The sequence below is a fragment of the Malurus melanocephalus genome, unplaced genomic scaffold (genome assembly GCF_030028575.1).
Source record: "Malurus melanocephalus ecotype Western Australia unplaced genomic scaffold, MMel_1.1 scaffold_155, whole genome shotgun sequence".
Lineage (NCBI taxonomy): Eukaryota > Metazoa > Chordata > Aves > Passeriformes > Maluridae > Malurus > Malurus melanocephalus.
Window position 1 is genome coordinate 593644 of NW_026623387.1, and position 22370 is coordinate 616013.

The window sequence follows — 22370 nt, forward strand, 5'->3', positions numbered from 1 at the left end:
TAGCTTTCATTGCTCCAAAGAGGTCAGACTTCAAGTGACTCAATGGTCAATCTTTGTTATATAATCTAGTGAATCTGAAAAAAAAAACCAAAACCAACCCAAAAGAAACTCATGCAATTKGAATTCAGACTTGTCAGGAAAAAGGTTAAGAGGTTAATTGTAAATTGTTTTTTAAAAAAGAGCTTCCTTTAGGTTTCTCCTGATTGCAAGTATCCAGCATATAAACCTTATTTTAAAATTGCATTGTTACCTGGAAGGGCAAAGGAACTTGTATCAACACATCAGGCTGTTGGTTGGTGCTATGATAATTCATAGAGAATGTTTTCTTGCTCTTGTAATCTGCCTGCTTCCCTTTTGGTTGGCTTTCTGCTCCCTGTGCTTTCTCTTTCCCTTCCATCCAAGTTCTTCCGACAGGTAAGGCCCAGTACCTCTGGTACCTGGAAAGTTCTGGCTCCACAGAAGTTGTTTGGGTGCTGGAGTAAGAGGCACTCTGCTGGCAAGCGTGTGGAAATTTGGAGACATTGCATGATTTTGCATCTTGCTAACTGTTACCATAGCAAGGCTTTGCAACTTTGGGGTGGAACCACTTCTTGTAACCAGCACTGTGCTTTGATGGTAGAGATCAAGTTCAGACCTGGGAGAGTTTGTTTTAGATTTGGTCAGATGCTGTTCTGAAAGAACAGGTTTACTTTTTTTCTTTCGCTGAAGAATCACTTTCTCCTAGGTCCAAGACCAGTTGTTTTTTTTCCAGAATCTGTTTGTCAAATGGAGCTTCTCTTTGTTAAGTGGAAACAAAACCACATCTGTTCTGATTGGCTTGAGGAGAAAAAACAGTGAGCTCTCCATGCAAAGGAGATGTGGGTGGCTCATATCGTGGCTACTTGTCTAGGTCATATTTCATTTTTGTGTGCCTCCCTTGGTTCTCTTTTTCTCTTCCACCATTTCACCTTCCAAAATAATTTGGATCTGTAAGGCAGCAGTTGGTAAGAAGCTGTTTTCTTTTCTTCTAGTAATTCTTGTTTCAAGAATGGGCCTTAAAAATCAAATTAACTTAGCTACTCTTGTTAGCTTCCTGGGTTTGCTGAAGTTACTGGGATACTGCTGAGCAGAGGTTGCAGAGGAGCACTATGCTTGCAGAACTTGAAAAACAAAGATGTCACTAGGACATTTTCTGGCACTCAAAATTAAAAGCGAGTTTCCCCATCCCCAAAAAAGCATACTTAATGTATGTTGATACTTCTTACCCTATATAAATAAAAATGAGCTGTACTGAGAGAGTGGATTTTTTTCCTTATTTCTGCCTTTTGTAGCACAACCTTTCCAGTAGGATGGAATCCTGACATCTCTACTAGATTTCACTGTTTCTGGCTAAGTTTGAAAGTCCTCAGGTATGCACAGGGGTTGCATGGTTGAAGCTTGTGGGTTTAAGAACATTGTCATCCAGCAGTAGCAGAACGAAGCAATGCCAGTATGGTATAAAATTCTGGAGAAAAGTATTTTCTCTAAAACTTTACTTTTTCCTTCTAAGAAGGAAAAGGTCTCRCTCTATATATACACATATATCTATTAGTCTTTATAAGACTCTAGAACTTAGACACTGTTCTAAGTTCTGTGTAGCTGTGGGATCAACTCTGTAACTGAAACAAGCAGTGCTGAATGCTTGTCTCTTGCCTTCTTGGATGGGTTTTGACTCCTGTCCTCCCTTGCCAGCCCGAGGGTTGTGTGGTGGTGATGCAGCTTCCTCCTGCCCAGTGCTTCTGGATGGAGATCGTGCTTTGGTATTTAAGGGTTGCCTGGGAGATTAGGAGTGCTAGACTGAAAAGGTGGGGGAAAAATCCCCAACCCTGCTCTGAGGCAGAAAATGTATTAATGAAAAAAAAAAAAAAAAAAAAAAAAAGGGGAGTATACTGGGACAAACAAGCAATCAATAATGTATAGTGCTGGAGGCATTGGATTTTTCCTGAAACTGCTGTCAAGTCAGAGTTACTCCGAGAGTTGGTTACCTTTCAGGAGAGAGATACTTGGGGAATAGTAGTCAAGAGGATGCAGCTTAATCTTCATGGAGAAGTGTACATGCTTCTTGGCATTTATGCAGGCCTCAGCTGACTGGTGACTGTTGTGTAGAAAATTTATATGGTGGTGGTGAGATGCTGAGATTGCTGATGAAGACAGTGGGTTTTAAAGTGTTCCTCTGARCAATTCCCAGGTACGTTTTTCCACGTTTGCTGTTAGTGACAGTCCTGCAGCTTGCTTACAAGAGAAGCTCAGTGAAATGTTTGAGCAGTGTTCTCCATTTGTTAGCTGAAGCAATAAGTTTGTGGCATTAGYAGAGATAATATTTTCAGTCCTGTGCCCCATGGTATTTCAGTAGGTGTATGGCTTTACTCAACAGTTCAGTGGAACTTCACTATGAAAAATAAGGTGTCTCCATTAATCTGCTGCCTTTACAAATAACAATTCCTGAATAATTTTATTAGCCTAATTATTCCTGTGGATGTCTAAATGCCTCTGAAGTATTCTGATTGTAAGTTAAACATAGACAAAACTTGAGAATGTCCTGTAAGGCTGACATAATGATTATGTTACATAGCTTTTAAGTTGAGCTGTGCTTATGCACTGAGAGAAATTAGAATCAGACTGAAAATTTGAGGCTTTTTTTTGTGTTCTTAATCATGCTTTCAGAAGAACTGTGTCCTTAAAGTCTTGAAGGTCAAGATCTATGTTGAATGTCTGTGTCCCAAATGTACCTGCATGTGAGTATTTGTTGATCATGGTTTCTATCTTGTAGGACTAATATGAACAAGATCAGAAGCTTGAGCTATTGCTTTAGAGTTCTGAGATGCAGCACACTCGGAWTCAGAAGCATAGCTGTTCAATTATAAAGTTGCTTTTTCCTTCTCACTTCTTTGCTTTGAAGACATTTTAGTACAGGGACTGAATTTAAGCTTATAATTTATTCCTGTTAGTGTTTTGTGCTTCCAGACTCTGAGCCACTTCAGACTAATAATAGGAACTTCATTAGAATTAGATTAGAATCACCTAATGAAAATTTAATGATACAATAGTATTTATATTGCTTCAACTCTTCCTTCGTTTCATGAGAAGCAATATATGAGAAATGGGTAAATTTTCTACTGTGGTCACAGTAGACTCAGATTCTAGGAGGCACATTTTGTTGGTGTGAACTAGCTGAAGATGATTTGTAGCTCAACACTGCTGTATTAATTAGAGATCTTTATGACACTGCAGTAGCAATAATGCCTTTGTTTTGGTAGATTGCTCTTCTTCATTCTCGGAAGAGAATGATGCACTATGTGGTGACATCCGGAAGACTTGGAAAATACTGTATTCATGGTATTAGAATTGTTGCAAGTGTTTACTTTCAAACTAAATGAGAAACAATAAAATATGCTGACTAAATCAACACCAGATATTGTTTATAGTGCTACTTCAGAAATAAATAGTAATTATTTTTTAACAGCTTTTTTCTAGGCAGGAGATCTGGTTCAGCATAGCAAACCTTCAATTTGCCCTYTTTGTGTAGGGGAGTTCTGTGGAGTTCCGTTGGTACCCTGGGTTTTGGTCCCACAGTGAATACCAGATACCAGGGTCTCAGTTAAACAGGGACATTTTCAGTGTGGGTTTAGCCTTCCAGATGTGAAGACTTGTGTGCATATTGAATAGTTTCTGTATTGATGGTGAAACAACAGGGAGAATGAAATTATCACGATCTGTGTTTCTTTTTGTGTGAGGATGATTGGATAATAACATAGCAGATAAAATCGATAAATTCTTAAATCAAGTCATATGCTCCACTCTTTTTCATGCTTTTTATTAGGAAAATGCTGAATGGATATGGATTTGTTGGCTAGATTGATGTGGAGTACATTTCTCCGTACCACATGGTGTGTACATCAGGAGCTGCCCCTGCCCGCRGTGTCCCAGCGGGGCGGGTGCTGTGCAGCACCGCTGTGCCACCAGAGCAGTGGCAGTGCGGGTGAAAGGGCYTGCTGCAAGGTCTTCAGCTGCTAGTTTTTGTGTCTTCTTCCCTAACAAATTTGAAGGGTGAGGGAATTCCTTTTCAACAAAACAACTTTTTTCTTAAAAAAGGTTTTTTCCATAATTTCTCCAGTTTTAGCACAACTGGAAAAGCCTTCATGTGCCTTTTCCCCCTCCTCTGTATTTTGAGCTAGTTAACAGCTTAGTTATTTCTCATTATGCCCAAAGAAAAGCGTTGCTTTAAACATCTTCAAACAGTGAACTGTTTCATGTAATGTTTCTCATTGTTCAAATGGCACATGCATTTTCTAGTCCATAATTTTGGCGAATTCACAAGTTACCTTTATTTTAGGTGTTCATTAGGTGAGTATAGCTAAACAACCTCTTTGCTGTATGACATGATGCATGCTATTTCTTGATGGCATTGAATTCCCAATTCCTGATCTCAACTTTTGTAAATTGTAGTAAAATTATTATTTTAATAATAATTAAAAACAGATCATAGTTTATTTTGCCCTTACACATAACACGTTTCACTTTCTTTCTTCTTAATATGGCAGCTCATATGGAAGGTAATGTTATTCCAGGTATAGAACTTGACTTTTCACTGCTCAATTCAGTTTCATACCCTTCAGTCCATTAAGCTCTTAAAATGCTATATTTTATATTACTTCATAATCACAACTTTGGGAACATGATAGTGAAGGAACTTGTGAGGAAAGTGTAAGTTCTGYGAACTGGAGCAGGGGTACTTTATTTGCATTTCACATTTGATGCACATTAATATATTGTATGTTTTAAGTAGCATATTTTACCAGAGATTCAACATTTTTGGTGTCAGAACTAGATGTTTTTAGCTAATGCACTCATTTGGTTCAGGTTCAGCTGAATTTATTAGGTTGTCTCTGCGTGTTGGTTGTTCCCCCATACCCTTCTTTTTTTAGCATATGTAAGCAGAGTAATTTTGCYGTGCAGGAGAAGCAAACTCTGCACAAGGGAACAAGATCTATTTTCTCCCAAGAATCTGATGATCAAGGTTACCACTAAGGCAGCAGACAGGTTCTTTCAGGGATCCTTGGCATAATGATGGTGGTACTAAAAYGTAGTTACAATTCAAGCTTTGTTTTCTTAACAAGATGTTATATTTACTATAACGCAGAAATTATTATTAGAATGGCACAGGATTTCTACAAATAGAATCAGTGCCAGTAAGGAAGGGAATAATTGCCCTGATGCCTAGGAATCTTGAAGCTGGCAGGAAGAGAAAGAAGAAATCTGTTTGGTTCATAGGTCCTTCAGGGCCCAAGAGTGAGGGGAAAAGGAGTGAATATGTGACCTGTTCAGTCACAGAGAATACCCACTTGCTGTATAAAGTGGCATTGCAAGGTGCCTACATTACAAGGTGTGGGGCCTGCTGGTCACACCAGTCTTATCCTGACATTTCCACAAGGCAAATTCCGCTTCTGAGAACTTAAAAGTCTGAAATAGTGGTGATTGTGGATTTTTTTTAATGTAAGTATTTTCCACCTGTAAGTTATACTTACAGGCTACTTATGCTTATGAAGATATTTGAGATGTGGAGCAGAGCAAAAGGAATTTATTCTTGAGTAATGTTTATAATAGAGGGCTTCCCTGGACAATTCCCTTTCAACTTTATTTAGATGGCTCATCTATTTTAAAGGACAAATCGGGGAGAAAAGAACACCTATTGAAAGTGGACTGCTTTTGTTTAGGTTTTCCTCGCCAGCTGTGATGCTGACATTTTCATGATGTGGATTACTTAYGAATCGGATGATGCTCCCAATACCAGATCTGTAAGTGTCCAGGCTCCCTGTGAGCTCTGTGACTAGCTCATAAGAACACTCAAGTACGTAGTTAAAAGTCAATTTTTGTGATGACATACATAGATTAGCATGAAGTTGCCTGGATTTTGGTATCACTACACTTTTCTTTGCACCAAGTCTGCATCTTTCAGTATAAAGTAGCAATGTGTGACTGGAGTACGTGCAGTTTGTGTTCGAAGACAGGCAAAAGGAGAGCATTGTGGTTGCTCTCTGTCTCTGATGCACCTCTAAAAGTTAATCCTCAACTTACCCAAAAGATGTGAATTTTGTTGTAGGTACCTTCTTTAAAAAAGGCAGGAATGTATTTTTGTTATATGCTGTATCTTACTTTTGTGATTGGTAGGGATAAAATTTTCCCAGTTTTGAAATTAAATTCAGTACATTACATTCAGTGTAGTGGATAGGAAAACTGGTAAGGGAGCTGGCACACTGAATGTCTTGCTACTTTAGCTCCACAGGCAAGACAGTGCAAGATGTGACATGACTGTATGAGGTAGAAGGATGTATTTCTGTAGCAGTGAGCATGGCTTTACTTCTACTGAACTTCAACAGAAAGTGTCATCTTGAGCAAGCTCTATTTTATTGTTTCYCCCATATTCTTAACAAACATAGCAGCTTTATTGTTGGTGGTTCATTTATTTTACTTTATTAATTTGAGTTGTACTAGATAAAGCCTTTATGACAAAGGAAGTATCTCAGACTGGTGTTTAACATCAGGACTTGCCAGTCTCTGTTAGGAGAGCTGGGGAGGGACCAGAGGGAGGGCAGCTGTGAGGTAGAAGGAGGTGGTCTGCATAGTCTCTATTTCTTTCTTAGTCTCTTTCCAGCTGTGCTTATGTGCTTAMATTCTTTTAACCATGGCTGGTGGTGATAACTGAGACATGTTTCAGAAGAGACTCTGCGGTGTAGTGTGTCTGGGCTTTCTGATGCACGAGGTAACACTTGTATTTTCCAGATCATTGGTAGAGTTTCTCTACTTTCTTGTACAGTTTCAAATTATTTCCTGAATAATTAGTTTCTGATTGACAGTTATTTGCTGTACTCTGATGCTAGAACTCTCTGTGTTCAGGAGAGTAGTTCTATTCTAATGGCTTTTGGCAGAAGAATTTTATTCTGTTCTGCAGATTTGACARGGAGCTATAACATAGTTCTGCATAGCAAACCTCAAAATATTTTCTGTAATTTATCTAGTCAAAACATCTGTTACAACTAATTCTTTTACTGTTTTGGTGAGAAAATAAAGATAATAGCTCAAAAATCTAGGTCATTCCCTCCTATGCCTGTTTTCTGTGTATGTGGGGGTTTTTTGCTGATTGTGAATCCCTCTGCCTTTTTCTTTTTGTGTGATGAATATATCTGCTTAAGTTTGCTGTATCTAAGACCKTAGCACAGGCTGTCTTAATGCTTGTATAGAAATTTTCTTGGAGATTTTCTTTTATGCATAATCATTTAGACATTGATATTTAGGTTTTTTTTCTGTGACCTCACTGCAATCCCCGGGATATCTCTGTAGCATATTTGGAGAGGCTTGTCTGGATTGTTTATGCAATGAGATTTTAAAAAGTAGTATGGGATGAGATGGATCTCAGACTTTGTGTAAGCTAATTTCCCACAAAAAGGTAACTACAACAGTTGAGTAACCCAGTGGTTCTATAGCCATAATAGTGAGATTTTCAAATGTCTGACTGTAAAACAAATTCAATGAGAAATTAAAGAGATTAATTGTTGAATGTTGAAAATGCAGAAGTAGCAATTCTATGTGTGGGCAAATATTTGATGTAACTCTTAGTGTATTTTAAGTAAATTATGTCATAATTGCTAAGATAAGCAAAGTAGTATCCTAGTGAGCTAAAAGGAGAGAGATTTTATCCCAACATGAATTAAGAAAACAAAGTGGGCAAAAATTGTTAGCAAATTGTATTTACATGATTAKCATTCCTAAGAACTCAAGTATTCATCATGCGAAGATGTAAAGGGAAATAATGACTCATTTTCTATGAAGAAGCTRAGTTTCAGAAAGATGTAGAGTTCAGTATGGTGGTGTTGATGAGCTTTACTCAGCTGATTTATAACTTATTTTCAATCAGTGGAAGTAATAAGAAAGAAAGTGAGTGATATTGAAAGTTGTCTAGGGTATTGTGGGGTGAAAGCTAGAAACTGAAAGGAATTAAACATTCTTTGTTCTCTGTTTGTTGACCAGAAGTATTGCTTTGCCACCAACAGAATTTATTCTTTGGAAACTGAAGAGGCTTGTTTGGCCCAGTGCTGCTGTGGAAAATTTTGAGGGGCTGATCGGTTCATAACAGATTTAGTAATGCTGAAAATATGCTGCACAATATTGCATGCAATGTACAGCATRTACAACATAGCTTTCCAAGCTTGTATATAAACACAGGTGCTTTGTATGTCACATAAAAAACACTTCACTTYTATTGACGAGTAGAAACATAATCTAGATTTGTGCCCTCACAGTTTTTCTGTGCAAATGCATTCTGCTCTATGCAAAAGGAATCCTGCAGTTGCACTGTATATGAGTTACTTTTAAGAATTTCCTAGGGGACACTTCTGAAATAGGATGTTGTGGGAAATTCAAAAGACATACTTCCTTAGCTGYTTCATCAATTTTCATAGATTTTATTATGTTTACTACTGGCTTTTTACACCGCTAGTTACAATTTAGTCTTGGATTGGAGACTGGTTTAAAATTTCTGTCCACTAATCAGCTACATTTAATAGAAGGCTTCTGCATGTTGGGGGAGCAGAAGAAGTGTGTAAAAATGCAGATGATATAGGTTGGTATGTAGGACTTTGTAGATTCTGGGATAAAGTATTTAGTATTCTCCAATTGCAACTGCTGTCACAYCCTTCAGATATCTGGTCAACAGGAAAACTTACCATTATCAACAAGTTTCATCCTCCTCTTCAGAAAGTAGAATCACTGTGGTATTGTGGAAGGTCTCTTTTGTTAGCGTGACCTAAAGTGTAGAAATCTTTAAAGGAGGTTTGTGCTGAAATACTGCAGAACCTAAAACTAAGCCACTAAAAAAAAAGACTTGCTAAATCATTATGGTCTAATGACCATGGTTACTGACATTTCTTTAAGGAAAAGAAGAAAATTGMAATATTTTAATTATATTGAATTTTCTATTTCAAATACAGTTGCTGTACTGTGAGAAGTGGTACGTATCAGACCTTTATAAATAATAGAATAAATGAAGTGTCATATCCTTGTATGAAGGATATGGGCATGTGCAATGTGCAAGTGATATRGCCCAATCGTCTCACCTCACCATCTATCTATTTGAGACTTGACTAGTGGAGAGTAGTTAAAACTAAAGTGTTGATGTCCCTTGTTGATTGCAGTAGTTCAAATATCCTTCTATTTGCCAAGTGGAGACAGGTTCTTCAAGGGTTAAATTAATGGTTTAAAAAAAAAAGGAGAGAGAAAAAAATACCTTTATGTCAGGGTTAGAACAGCTTGAAAGAAGTTGTTCATGTAAGCTTAAATCCCAGATGAGTATTTGTAGAGTTTTTGTATGCTGTCTGTGAAGTATGTATGGAGTGGAATGCAGTGAACTGCATTTAGGTTAYATCCTTTCAGAAGAGGTGAAGTGTGGCCATATGTAGTAGCTCTTGAGAAGGTTTCTCTTGTGGGAACCCAGATAGTTAAAATCAATTCTAAAGGCTATGTTGCACTGAGGATGGGATGGTAGGGAGTGTATGGTCTGAAGCATGAAGGGACAGGTTGGCTGTAAGGGCATGCTTACACTRGAGAGGATGGCAGCAAAAACACCCAGACAAGATGAAACTCTGACCTGTTGTCTGTTGTGAAATGGGAGTAGTAGGCATGGAGTAGTAGGCATCTTGATGTGGTTTGAAATTACATTATTTCACTGCTGACTTTTGAAATTAGCAAAGAAAACTTGTCTGTAGCAGAATGACTTTTCCAGTAGTGGAAAACCACCATTGTTCTCACAAAGCTGGTTTGTTTTTGTTTTTTTTGGTTTTTTTTTTGTTTTTTTTTTTTTTTTTTTTTTTAGTCTGACCATGGGTAAACCTTTTGTTTTGTTCTTCTGCAGGACACAGCTGGATGTAAAGGCTTCATGCTTTATCCAGCCTGAGCTTTCATTATACTGTATCAGTTTCCTAAACAGAGACTGGATGTTAAACCAGTCCGTGCTTTGGTTATAGTGTAGGTCGTACTCTCTGCTTTGAGGGTATTGGAAGACTCATAAGGCTCAATGTATCTGAAGAAGCCCTGCCTTCTGACAAGGAATGGTTGACTGTAATCTGTTCTACGCAATCATTTTCTGTCATCCTAATTTGTTGTGCTAAATGGTTATCTGTGACAATTTGGTTTCACTGTATGACAGTGCRTTGTTTCAGTAGTCTGTTACCTCTCAATTAAACAGTTTATCTGGGTAGTCTGGTTTCTAATAGCTGCTCCTCTGGAACACTTCACACTTCCACTTGCTTGGTAGATGAGACAAAAGGAGTCTTCTGACCAGATGTGAAAGCTGCAGGTTTTGCAGCTGTCCCTGGCTGTTCACCTTGTGAGCCAGAGAAGGAGAGAGCATCTTTGAAGAGGAAGGAGGCATATAGCTACTGAGTATCTGGCTCCTACTGCAGTGTAAGTGAAATTGCTTTTCCACACAGGTTTTATATGTATGTAGGTCCAACCAAGAGTGAAGGTTGCACAAATTGACTTTACTCTCAAACTAGTGTGTTGTGTAGAGTATTAAGAAAGCAGGAGAAAGAAGAAACTAGGTATATTGGCTGTATTCTATACAACCTACAGTTGTATAGTCAAAGTAATGAGAGGATTTGTGTTTCAATGTCTACTGAATGAGGAATTCATTAAAGTGATGTAGATGAGTCTTACCTTAGCTGGATTGTGCTGACTTGGTGGTTTCTTCCATGGGATGTCTTATTTAATTTTTGAAACCTCTTAATTCTTTTATTACCTACATTACTGGAATTTTTAAATGCTTTGTTCTGTAAGCAGAAAGAACAGGACATGTCAATATTTGTCTGTGACCACATCCTGCAGAAACATGACTAGTTAGTCCTGTTGAGAGGTTTTTGTTTTTTTTTTTTTTTTTTTAAAGAGACTTTTTTTTAAAGAAAGATGAGTTCAGAATTTTGACATGAAATTCAAACACAGTCAAAAAGCTTTGTGATTTGAGTGAAAACATCATGTGAACCAACAATACATAAAAGTAGCTAAGCAAATAGCAATTAAAACATGTACAATAACTTTCAGTCATGAGGTACTGTTGGTGCTGTTTTCAGATGTGCAGAGGGAAAAGCTCTCAATTGTTCTTAAGTCGGCTGGTAACTGAAACCACGTTTGTAGAGCTTGACAACAAAAGGCTTTTTGTTCACAATTTGTATTCATCTAGGGCATGCCAAATAAATAGAACATAGTTTATAAGCAGGCCAATATAACATGTTGCTCAAATGACTTACCAGAAATCCCTAATATCTATTAAAATATTTAGAATTATAGGTAGAAGCTTGTTGGGGGCTTTTAGATTTCTGCATGGATGAGCACAATGTAGTTATTTGAGGAAGCACACTGGATTTAATGTGGCAGCAAGATGTGCAGCTTGAGCGAAACTCCTTCTGAATATTGTAATAATTTGATTAATTTAATAAGGCAATACTGACTGGGGTGATGCCAGTGGGTGCTGATGAAAGAAGCAACAATACCTTTTACTGTTGTTCATAAATAAGGTGTACTAGAGAAAATTATTCTATTCCTTTGCCCAAATTTGTTCAATTCCTCTGGGCTCTGATATCAGCATAGTTGTGTGAGCAGATGTGATTTGGATGCAAAGTAAGCATGAGTGACTTTCTCTGCTGAGCCATTCTGTGACCTGCATTTTGTTGGTGYGACACTTGTGCCTCCTGTGCTCTTCACAAGAATCGGTCTGGTCTTTGTAGGATGTTACTCTAATCATGATGAATGAGCAGGAGCACTGGTGCAACTGTAGAGGATTTGGCATGTACAATTTACGGATAATTTTGTGTTCATTGCATAGGGGAGCAAAAAATGTGCTTAAACAGAGACTGACCAGAAAGAACAGAAAGAAATAACATTTGATAAAGCACAACACCCACCCGTCCATGTAACACTTTTAATTGTATCAACTGTGCAGGTCATGTTCTTGATTAAAACAGATGTATCGAAAGASAGAAGTGCAGGGGTTCCCAAACTGTGAAATGCATTGAGGTTGTGGTTATGTCTGAATAAATGAGCTCATCATTTTAAGTTGTTGACTTTGGACTTTTTTTGTAGGGTATGGAAAAGAAGCTTTGAGGCTTTTCTTTTCCATCTGGGAAATGTGAAAGGTGTCTTGCTAGTGGAAAGATATGCCTCTGGGGAAAGCACTGAAAAAGGTTAAACAGTAGATTTGAAATTCTTTGTCAGTRTGGGCTTCTTATGCCAGTCAGTGCTTTAGACTCCTGTTATGTTAAGACTGTTCCTTTTCTGCCCTTTTCCAGGTAGCGGTGCTACAGCAGTTGTCCAGGCAGCACTGTGCAAACCCAGGCAAGAACGTGTAGCAATAAAGAGGATCAACTTAGAAAAATGCCAAACCAGTATGGATGAATTACTTGTAAGTAAATCAGGGGGCAGTATGTTACATGGAGACTTACCTTGTATTTTGACTTGGTTTTTTGCTTGGTCCAAGAGTGAGGGTAGAATTTGATGCAGGATGTGAGAGAAGAATAYGAAAATAATCTCAAAGACTTACACCATTCCCTAAAGATAAAATTTTCTAATGTATCTTTTCTAATGTCACAAAAATGAAATGTGCAAACTTGAATCTTGGGATAATCAACTTGGGGTAACCGTGGGAAGACCCTAAACTCTTGTCTTCTGGAAACTTGATYTTTAAGAGATTACTGTCTGGTTGTCTAATTTTTTAATATGGGGGAAAGATACATTTTCCTTTGGTTAAACACAGATTAAAAACATGAAGGTAAAATTTAGTWGGTCTCCTTAAAATGTCTAAAGCACCAAACAATGTTGGATCATTTTGTAATGATAATTTTTATAGAGAAAAGGAGGAATGGCTACACTGCCATCTRCACAAGGAAACTCTTGTTAGAACGAATAACACACATTTATCTGATAGGCCATTACAAGAATGTTTGAAGAATGTTATTTGTTTGGGCCACTGATCAGAGAAGAAAGGGACCTGTAAGAAGCCATTTGTAAAGGAATTGCAGGAGTTTTCCTTTGGTCATGGCAATCTAGGCAAAGCCACAAAGAACCATTGAAACCCAAAACCTATTGCTTTCTAATGTTCCTAGTTAGGTGCTTATAAGACTAATGCGTGTTTATATATAGGCAGCATAACAAGATTTGAAGGACACAAAACCATTCTAAAAGTGAGAACACTCTCTTCTGTTCCACAGGTTATACTACTGCCTAGAGACTGTGGGCTTTTTCTAATGCAGAAATTCCTGCCTCTGAAGGAAATGATCTCCTCAGCAGGGAATTGCCAGTTCAAAAGATATCTTGAATTTGATACAGAGGGTATGGTCCATCCAGTTTCTTCAGATAAAATGGCTTTTTTACAGTGGAGGACCCAAAATGCTCTTCCCCTGGTGATTGATGGCATTCACCTTCAGTTTATGTGACAGCTTGTATGTGACATTGTTGTGCTWTTAACGAGGATTGTGGTAGTGGAAGTTACTTCTGAGGTAGTAAGAATTCTGTCAACTGAGAAAACAAAAGATAAATTCTGAACTGTGTTTAAAAAGAGAACAGCCCAAGGTGAGATGCTGTGCATGATGTATTAACAGATACAGTCCACCAAGAACATTTCTATAARAAGATAAATACTAATAGTTGTGACATGAAATTGTCAAAATTTGATCCTTTTTGTTTGAATTTGAACTAATAGAGGGAATTAAGAATTAAAATGTTACAAGCAAATAAGCAAAACCAGACTAAACTGCCAAAATCTGCAAGAGAAATTAATATGRTCTAGAGAAATGATTGTAGTTAGTTAACAGCTTGTATGAAGTTACCTTGCCAAGTACTTGAGTGTCTTTATTGTTGACATGTCTCCACTGTCTGTCAAATGAGGCAGTAGGTCTTGAATTTTTGGTCCTATATTGCTTTCTTTTTTGTATGAAGACAGCTGTCCATACCATCTTTTTTTTTTATTTTTTAATGTTAGTCAATTTCTGCTTTTCTGTGCTCAGATTTTTTGTTTATTTTTTTTGTTTATCTGTTTTGATTGGAACATGAATTCTGGTTTTCTTGTTAGGTTGAATTCTGGTTCCTGGTTAGGAGAGTTAAAGAAGTGCATGCACCTATGTGCATGCCTACACATACAATATTGACTTTTTCTGTGAGGGTCAGTATACTTATGATTCAGTTCTAGTAGAGAAACTTTAAAATTTTGTATAAAAAATAGAGCATTTTTTTTTTAAAAAAGGCTTCATTGACCTTCAAAATTCCTGTTACATCTGTACTAACCTTTGAATTGCAGTTGATGGTATTTAGAATGTTCTTGCATTTTTGGCAGATTTYGAGTCTAAAAATTTTTAGTCTAATCATTATTTAATCACTTGTTTTTCTGATGAAACAGTTTTTATCGGCTCAGGGATGTTCTAAAACTCTCTGAACACACTGTTTTTTAAAATGCTGGTGCTGGGTGCTTATGAATGCTGGGCACAGGCACCCTTCAAAAATTCTCAGCTGTGTTGCCTTCAGAGGAGTGGAAATGCATCAAGCCTGGTGCCCATGTAAGCAGACTTAGTATTTGGGCCAGTGTCAATTAAAATAGAAAGGCAGTGTAGGAGGGAGTTTAAATATTACTGAGGTTACACAAACTGCCAAACTCCTGAAATTCGATACTCTGTTTCCTGCAATGTCCTGTGTTCTCACTATTGTAAGCTAAGTGTAACTTAAGCCCCTGAGCCAAGGAAAAGGTCCTGTCCTGTCCTTAGTGCTGTCCTGCCTGGTTATCTTCCCCATTGCTTTACCTCCCGTTTTTTAAAACATCAAAACCTCAAGGCTACACACTAAAGAATGTTCTGTAGAATGGTGGTTTGAATAGATTTTGTAGGCTGTTGGTTCGTGCTCTGGATTGCCCTTTAGAGGCAGGATGTGTGGAGGAGCCCCTGGCCCGTTCGGGGCCGTTCCCGGCTGTCCCCCTGGCCCTGGGGAAGTCCCCAGCCAGCGGTGGCACYTGCCTGGGAGCTGGGACTGGCCCGGCTGCTGCCGCAGAGCACGGAAAGGAGCTGTCTCACAGTTGCTTATTAACTGTGTCACCCACTTGCCCTTAGGCTGAAAGACATTTTTATGCAGCTGCTGGGTGAAACTGGATCAGAAATAACCTGGCTGAAAGAGGTTAGCTTTTAACCTGGGCGTATTGCCTGGTGCAGCGCAAACCTGTGTGGTGTGAGGCAGGGAGAAGAGAGGGATGAGGGACAGACTGAAATTGCTCTTACTTCTTTGCTGCTGCTGAATGTCTAAGGTGACATGAATGTGAGGAAGCTCCAGCGTGTTCTCCTGGATGTTCACTGCAGGCTGTTTCCCTGGCAGTGTGTTTTAARTGAATGCTTCACTCTCTCATCTGTGCGAATCATGGGCCACAGCCAAATAACTGTAGTCTGTGGAGGCTTACCATTCTGTGTGTGATAGAAGCTTCCTAGAACTGCAAGTCTGAAATTAATTCTTTCCTGACTAAAATATCAGCCCTTATCTTTCATGAGGTGTTTTTTCTTTGTTTATTTTTGTTTTGCAAAGACTCTCTGAAAAAAAAAGTCATGAAAGCTGAGACAAAAGGTACCTTTGGCCATGGTCACTGTGGTAGCTCAGTTGTTGCCCACGAGTTGATGCAGGGAGGTAAAATATTCAAAGCACTTTTCAGTTAAAGATAGTGAAGCTTATCTCAGTCAATTAGTTACATTTCTGCATTATTAATGTSTGAGAAAAATAGACGAGATGCATTTTTGCCTAGTGATGTCAGGTGGACTTTTGGAATCACTGTTATATTACCASCATAGGAAAATAATAAAACAGTGTAAGAAATGAAATAGTAACCTGGAGTGGGAGAGKTACAGTTAAGATTTGGAACGAGTAGCTGAATTAAGAACCTGAGGCAGTAATTTCACTTGTGGTTAGGATGACATTCTTCTGGGAGAGGGAAATGCACTCCACATGCCTGTCGTTTTCTACCTCCTGTCTTCTGGGGGATGAGGGGGAGCTATCTTGCAAATTGCTCTTATTATTCAGGCTCATTGACTCATTATCCAGGCATTCTTCCTTCTGTGGTTCAGGGTTCAGAAGTTGTCTAAGGAGGAGGACTTCGGACAACAGAATATGCTGCAGTGTGTGTTGAACTACAGCCTGACTTTAACAGTCACCAACAAGCATCATGAGACATTAAATCCCAGTCTTTAATACAAATAATTAACTTTTTATTAGAAACCAGCTGTTATTTGGAGTGCATTGCAAAAACCAAAAAAACGCTTTCAAACAATTGGTTACATGAAGTTGAAAATTGAAAATGGCATTTGTGGAAGCTTTAATCAACTTAGAGTGAGACCTGCATAGTGCCTAACTTGACAAGTGCTTTRAGTCAAACACAGTCCACCTCAAAGCAGTTGCTTTTCAGGGAGGGAGGAGAGGAAAAAGAGGTTTTTTTTAGCTGGATTGGCTTGTGGACTCTCTCACCCTCCAGGAGCATGTCCTCTAGCACAGGGATGGAGCAGGGCTCTGTGGCCAGAGGTGGAGAGAGAGAAATAGAGTTGTGGGAGCTTAAGTTGGTGAGAGGCCAAACCCTCTGGTACAGAGGAGGCCTCATGCTCCTATGTAAATGATTGGCAGAAGAATGAGAACGGCTGGAAAGGTGTTACAGAACAATTATGTGAAATAGTGAATAGAACTCTGCTTGAATTTACAGATACAAGGCAGTCATTCTTAATGTGTACAGCTGTGGCGTGTCATAGATGGTGTTACTTGGTAGTGCCATGTTGTGCATCTGTTGGTGACTGTGTGCTCCTCTAGTCAATTGTTTCCTATGACTTTTGGTCTGTAATATTGCTTTTTYTCCATTTCTGTTTGACAGCGTGGCTCTGGTGTCCACCTGTCCATCCCACAGTAACTGAGCCAGTGGTGCTGTGTCCTTTGTCTGATGGCTTCCTTCCTCCTTTCCTGCCYGTTTCCATTCTACTCTTCATATCCCTTTTGAACAGACAATGCAGTAGATTTTGATCTTTCCTTGCATTTTGTTGTCCAGCCTGTATCCACACCTTCAGCTCTTGAGGACTGCTCGTTCYTAATTACTTACTGTGAATTTGAGACTTTAACAGTAATTTCTTTGCTGTTCTCAGAAGAAAAGTGATGTAGTTATGCCTGTATCTCCTGGCCAAACCTCCTTCATGTTCTTAGCAATGATGTTTTTTTCTTGCATGCAGGTATTTAGTGTTTTAATGCTTTGATGTGTACTCTGTACAGACTTTTGTTTTGTTGTAGTATTTCACTTTGGAAATTAAACATTATATTAACAAAACTGATAGCTGGCTGTGTTATGTTGGGCTTTGTATTTCCTACAGAAAGAAATTCAAGCAATGAGTCAGTGCAATCACCCTAATGTGGTGACCTATTACACATCTTTTGTGGTGAAGGATGAGCTTTGGCTGGTTATGAAGCTATTGAGTGGGGGTAAGTTACTGGTTTTACTTGTTCAGCTGCTAGGCAATTGTAGGATTTTTTTCCTAATGTACCTTCTTTGAGTTCATTGATYTAAACCAAATAATGAGAAGAGGGTAGACGCTGCATAGGATGAACCTTGAGATGTMGGCATGTTAAGCAGGAATGTGCAAGCTTAAAAGGTTTGTATATCTGTATTCATAGGACAGGCTAAGAATTACTCAAATACAGTAGTTACATAAACAGAATTTATTTTCATTCTGAATCAATCTATCAAACTCTCTGCTAAGSCTGTGTAAGGAAAACTGATGTGACTGAAGTAAATTCTATCAGTGTGCTCTTTTATTGAGTTCCTCTGGAATCCCCTCTATTTTTATAAAAATACATGTATTTCTGATTTCATAATGAGTACTACTCATTCCTTATTCAAGCAAGATTCATCCTAGGCCAGGTATTRCACATGTTGAATCCTTTTTGTTGCKYAAACTAACCAATCATTTCATTTTTTGATGATGGTGCTTAAYGGTATAAAATTCTTATTTAGTTCTGGAAGAGGAAAAAAGGGGCTGAATTTAATGTGCTTGTAGTTTAGAAAAGAGGGACTCCAAATTTTAAGATATGGTGGTCCTGGTTGTTACACAATGTTGTTCAAGATTAATCTTGATGGCAGCAGGCTACTTTCCCATGATGCTGGAAAACAAGGATGGGAAGTGCTCATAATTTTTGCAGTGTCGCATTTGGTTCAGTTGGTCAGTTCAGTCAAAAGCAAGCACAGAGCATGAGAGAAACCAGTGATTCATGACAGGAATTTACTGTGAGCTGTTGAATAATGCTTGGATAAAAACAAAATGTTTTATTATACATTAAGTGCCTTGAAATGTATAGTAACTGAAGTWCAATATCAGACTATGTGTCACTGGGAATGTTGTTATTGTTTGTTTGCAGAGAATATCTCCTTCCAATCTTGCAGCTGCGCGTTTACATCATGAACACATGAACATAATCCAAACTGGATAATACACCAAAACCTTTGCAGTACATATTTGTTTAAATATGGGGTGCTCCTGAATTTTTACTAAGTGTTTGCAATAAGCAGGCTGTTAGCAGATCTTTCTAATGGATCAGTAAGTGTTACAGCATTTTTGACAAAAAGCTGTGCTCTGTATCTTGTTTGAATGGGTTAGAGGGGAGCTTTATTCTAGGAGCTAGTTACATGAAATACGTAAATATACTTGCTAAGATTTAAATTGCAGTCGCATAGAAAGAATGAAGAAATACAGCTTTCTAAAGAATCTGATATGCTAATGCTTTGTATATGTTTTGTTGGTTTTTTTTTTTTTGTTTTTGGTTTTGTTTTTTTTTTTGTTTCCTGGATCTGCGATATAGGTTCCATGCTTGATATAATAAAGTATATTGTCAACAGAGGAGAGCATAAAAATGGTGTGCTTGAAGAACCAATAATAGCAACAATTCTTAAAGAAGTTTTGGAGGGCTTAGACTATCTACACAGGAATGGGCAAATTCACAGGTAGGAGCATACACGTAATGAAAAGCATTTTCAAAACTGACTGTAACTTGTTGATTCTGGTCAGCCGCAGTGACTTAGCTAAGCAAATTGTGTTGCCTCTTTCACATACCATAAATGTGATCGGTAATTATCAAGTGATTGTGCTGGGGCACATGCTGTAATGTTGGTTGTAGTTGTCACTAATAGTTATTGCCTGGGTCTTTATCCTGTCTCTCTCTYCTAGTTTGGATAGTCTGTGCTATGATAAGGATTTCAGAACTGTGGTCTGTACTCCTGTGCCTGCTGGTGCACCAGTTTCCTAATCTGATGCTAGTTCATGGGATATGTTTTGTGACTTGGTTATTCTGTTGTCCATTAAACCTGTAATGGGATGCCTGTAATATTGGATGCCTGGGGACTCCTGTAAAAATGTGAAAGTATTTTTTTTTTTCAGGTAATCAATAAGTATCTATTACCACTCTACAGAGCTTCTTCTTTGACCAYATGTGAAGCTGAGATTGGTACTGTGGAACTGAATCTTAGTGTCTGAGCATGTAGTAATTGCCCTYTTCTGTATATAATCTCTCCACTGACTTCCTCCATGTAAATCGTGCAGATCCTTTGGGGTGCTCTGCACATTGAGGCGAATTTGTCTTTCAAGGAAGGTGCCTGCAGTAGGTTCTCTGTTTCAAGCATTAGCCTACTATAAGGGAATTTTTTTACCCAAAACCCAGATTTGCTGCAGACAGGACTCTGAGAATGGAGGTGGTACAGATATAACACAGATATTATACAGATATAATATACAGTAATTGTTCCTTATGTATAGTTCTTATGCCTCATCTTCTAAATGAACTGTTGCTGATGTAAATCTAGAGCTGTTAGCTCCTTTTGCAGAGAGAAAGTTGAGATAAAGGGAGAAATAAAGAACAGTTATCTTGACTTCTGGTCTGGAATGCTAAAGATCTGCCTCAGACCTTAATTGAAAGTATTCTGTTAAGCTGATATTGTTGTGAAGGGCACATTCATGAGCTTTTAAGGATAACAGTGCTCTTTGAGGTTGGATTTTTTAATTGCCCTTGTCTATTCTTAAAGGACCTCAAGATAAAAAGAGAGATCTATATGATACATCTGAGATTTCTCCTTTTTTTAAACTGTGCAGAAGCCCTGTTGAAGTTGAAACACTGTGCCCTCTTTTCCCCATGTACATTATTGGTGAATGCYGTGGTATAATTGAGGGAAGAATCTGTGTAGGGTGGCATTTGTTGGAGATGTCCTCAAAATTATTCAGGGATTTTGTTCTGTTGTTTCAATACGTTCTTTTTTRTATGTTATATATGGATGTATAGAGACATATATGAGGAAACAGGGCCTACTACCTTTCAGTAGTAATGTGAATTCAATAAAACTTGGAAAGATTAGTTTTCCAAAGTCTTAATTGTAATGATAGATTCTGTATGACAGATTTAAACTGTGCATTAAGAATGGGGTGTGTGTTTCTATTAAAAAAAAAAACAAACCAACAACAAATTAAATCAACCATGAAGTTTTCTTCTTAACATTATATGTGAATAGATTGTTAAATGGATATTATTGACTCTTAAGCACATACTAAATTTTTAACTCATTCAGTGCCAAGTAACTTTTCATCATTGTACCCTATAGCAAAATATGGCTGCTATTCCTGAAATTTAATAGCTTAATTGGATAGAAACGTACAGTATGTTTACCTTCGTTGAAGATCGGTCTCTTCTCTGAAGAGACTGAAGAGGAGAATTTTTTTTCAACATTTAGTTTTTATTATTGTTGCAGTTAGATGTGAAAAAGCATTAATTCTCAGTTTACAGCTCTRAAAGCTTTCAGTTTGAGAGAATATATTTATAAAATGTGGAAAATGGACTTTGGACCTAAATATTTATCTTCTTAAAATCTGTCTCTGAATTTTGCTCATTTTATGCTAAAGCTGTATTCTGGTCTTTTTATACGTGRAAATTCATGAGAGTTTGAGTTCTGCACTTTGTTTTAGTGTTATTCAGTTACATTTTATATTTCAGCTTCCTTTTTCTGGTTTAAATTTGAAAATGCTATCTTGTGAAACTAGTCACTATGCAATATTTATTTCCTTGCATAAAATGTGCAGTATGCATTTTCATGCTAACTCCTGTTTGTACATTCTAGAGATTTGAAGGCTGGCAACATTCTTCTGGGTGAGGATGGCTCTGTACAAATAGCAGGTAATGGTGGTGGTGGAGAATAGATAAATAAAAGAAAAAGGTAATTGCAGCCGGATCAAGGCCACCTGGTATCAAGGGCAAAAGTTTTCCTGCTGGCTTTTAACTATTCCTTTTGGGGTGCTGTAGGCACAAGTTACCCAGTTACAGATTTCAGGATTCTTGGTTAATGATGTGTAACTCAGAAATTATTCAGTATTTCTCAGTGTCCCAACAGATGTATAAGGAAAGTTTCTAATGTYCTCCTAATGTTTGATTCACCCATGCTCCTTAAACAGCTTGCAAATGGTAGAAACGGATATTTCTGTTAATTTCATTTATTTCTGCAAGTAACTGTAATAATTTTTATGTACTGCCCTGCATAAGGAGCTTGGTTATAAGTTAACTAGTCACTGAGATGTATGAGATGTATCTCACTGAGAATTGCTTTTGGCATATCTGTCATTTGTCTTGCAGTGATATCTGTTRGATACAGTTTAAAACATCCTCTGAGTGCATTGATGTGCTTCTTGAGCTATAGTCTGTAAGAATCAAATTATTTGGTCTCATAAGAGCAAGGCTCATATCCCATGTCTCAAGCTGGTATCAGATTATCTGGAAAACAGAAGGAGCAGGTGGTGATATCTGCCCCTTCCCCCAGCACACTGCCAGGCCTTCCACAATTTATAGTGGGTGACTGAGCATTGGAATCTGTGTGTTTAGTAGCCCTCAGTAATAAAAATGGCTATAGACAGAAGTTATATTTTGTATATTAATGATGCTTTCAAAGTACCATGTTAACATGTATTTCAAGGGCTTTCATATACCAGTGTCAAATAATGATAAAACTACATTTTTCTGTAATTACTGGAGGTTTGTTTTTTTCCCAACTTTAAAATCAGGTAACAATAGGAAAGCAATAGGAAATAAATTGAAGTCTATATTTCAAYATAACTGAACTGTAAATAGTACAGTTGAAATTACTCTTCATGTAGCTCCAAATAGCACTTCAAAACTGACAGTATTTCTGCATACAATGGGAACCTGCTCTCTTCCACTTAGACCCCTCTCTCTCCCATACAGCTTTCACTGATGTAGTAGTGGGTTAAAAGAACACTGAGCTATGGTTG

At 37.9% G+C, this 22370-nt stretch overlaps 1 protein-coding gene across 3 annotated transcripts in view; it reads left to right on the forward strand.

The window, feature by feature from the left end:
* STK39 (serine/threonine kinase 39) overlaps positions 1 to 22370 on the forward strand; it is an 81429-nt gene that overhangs the window by 5729 nt on the left and 53330 nt on the right. For 2 of the 3 annotated variants that reach the window (XM_057371723.1, XM_057371724.1), the window contains exons 2-5: positions 12351 to 12463; positions 17427 to 17535; positions 18910 to 19051; positions 21209 to 21264. In XM_057371723.1, coding sequence (XP_057227706.1) covers positions 12351 to 12463; positions 17427 to 17535; positions 18910 to 19051; positions 21209 to 21264 — 420 coding nt within the window. Of the gene's footprint in view, positions 1 to 12350; positions 12464 to 13268; positions 13390 to 17426; positions 17536 to 18909; positions 19052 to 21208; positions 21265 to 22370 lie in introns of those variants that run through there. The other variant, XM_057371725.1, reaches the window with a different exon arrangement.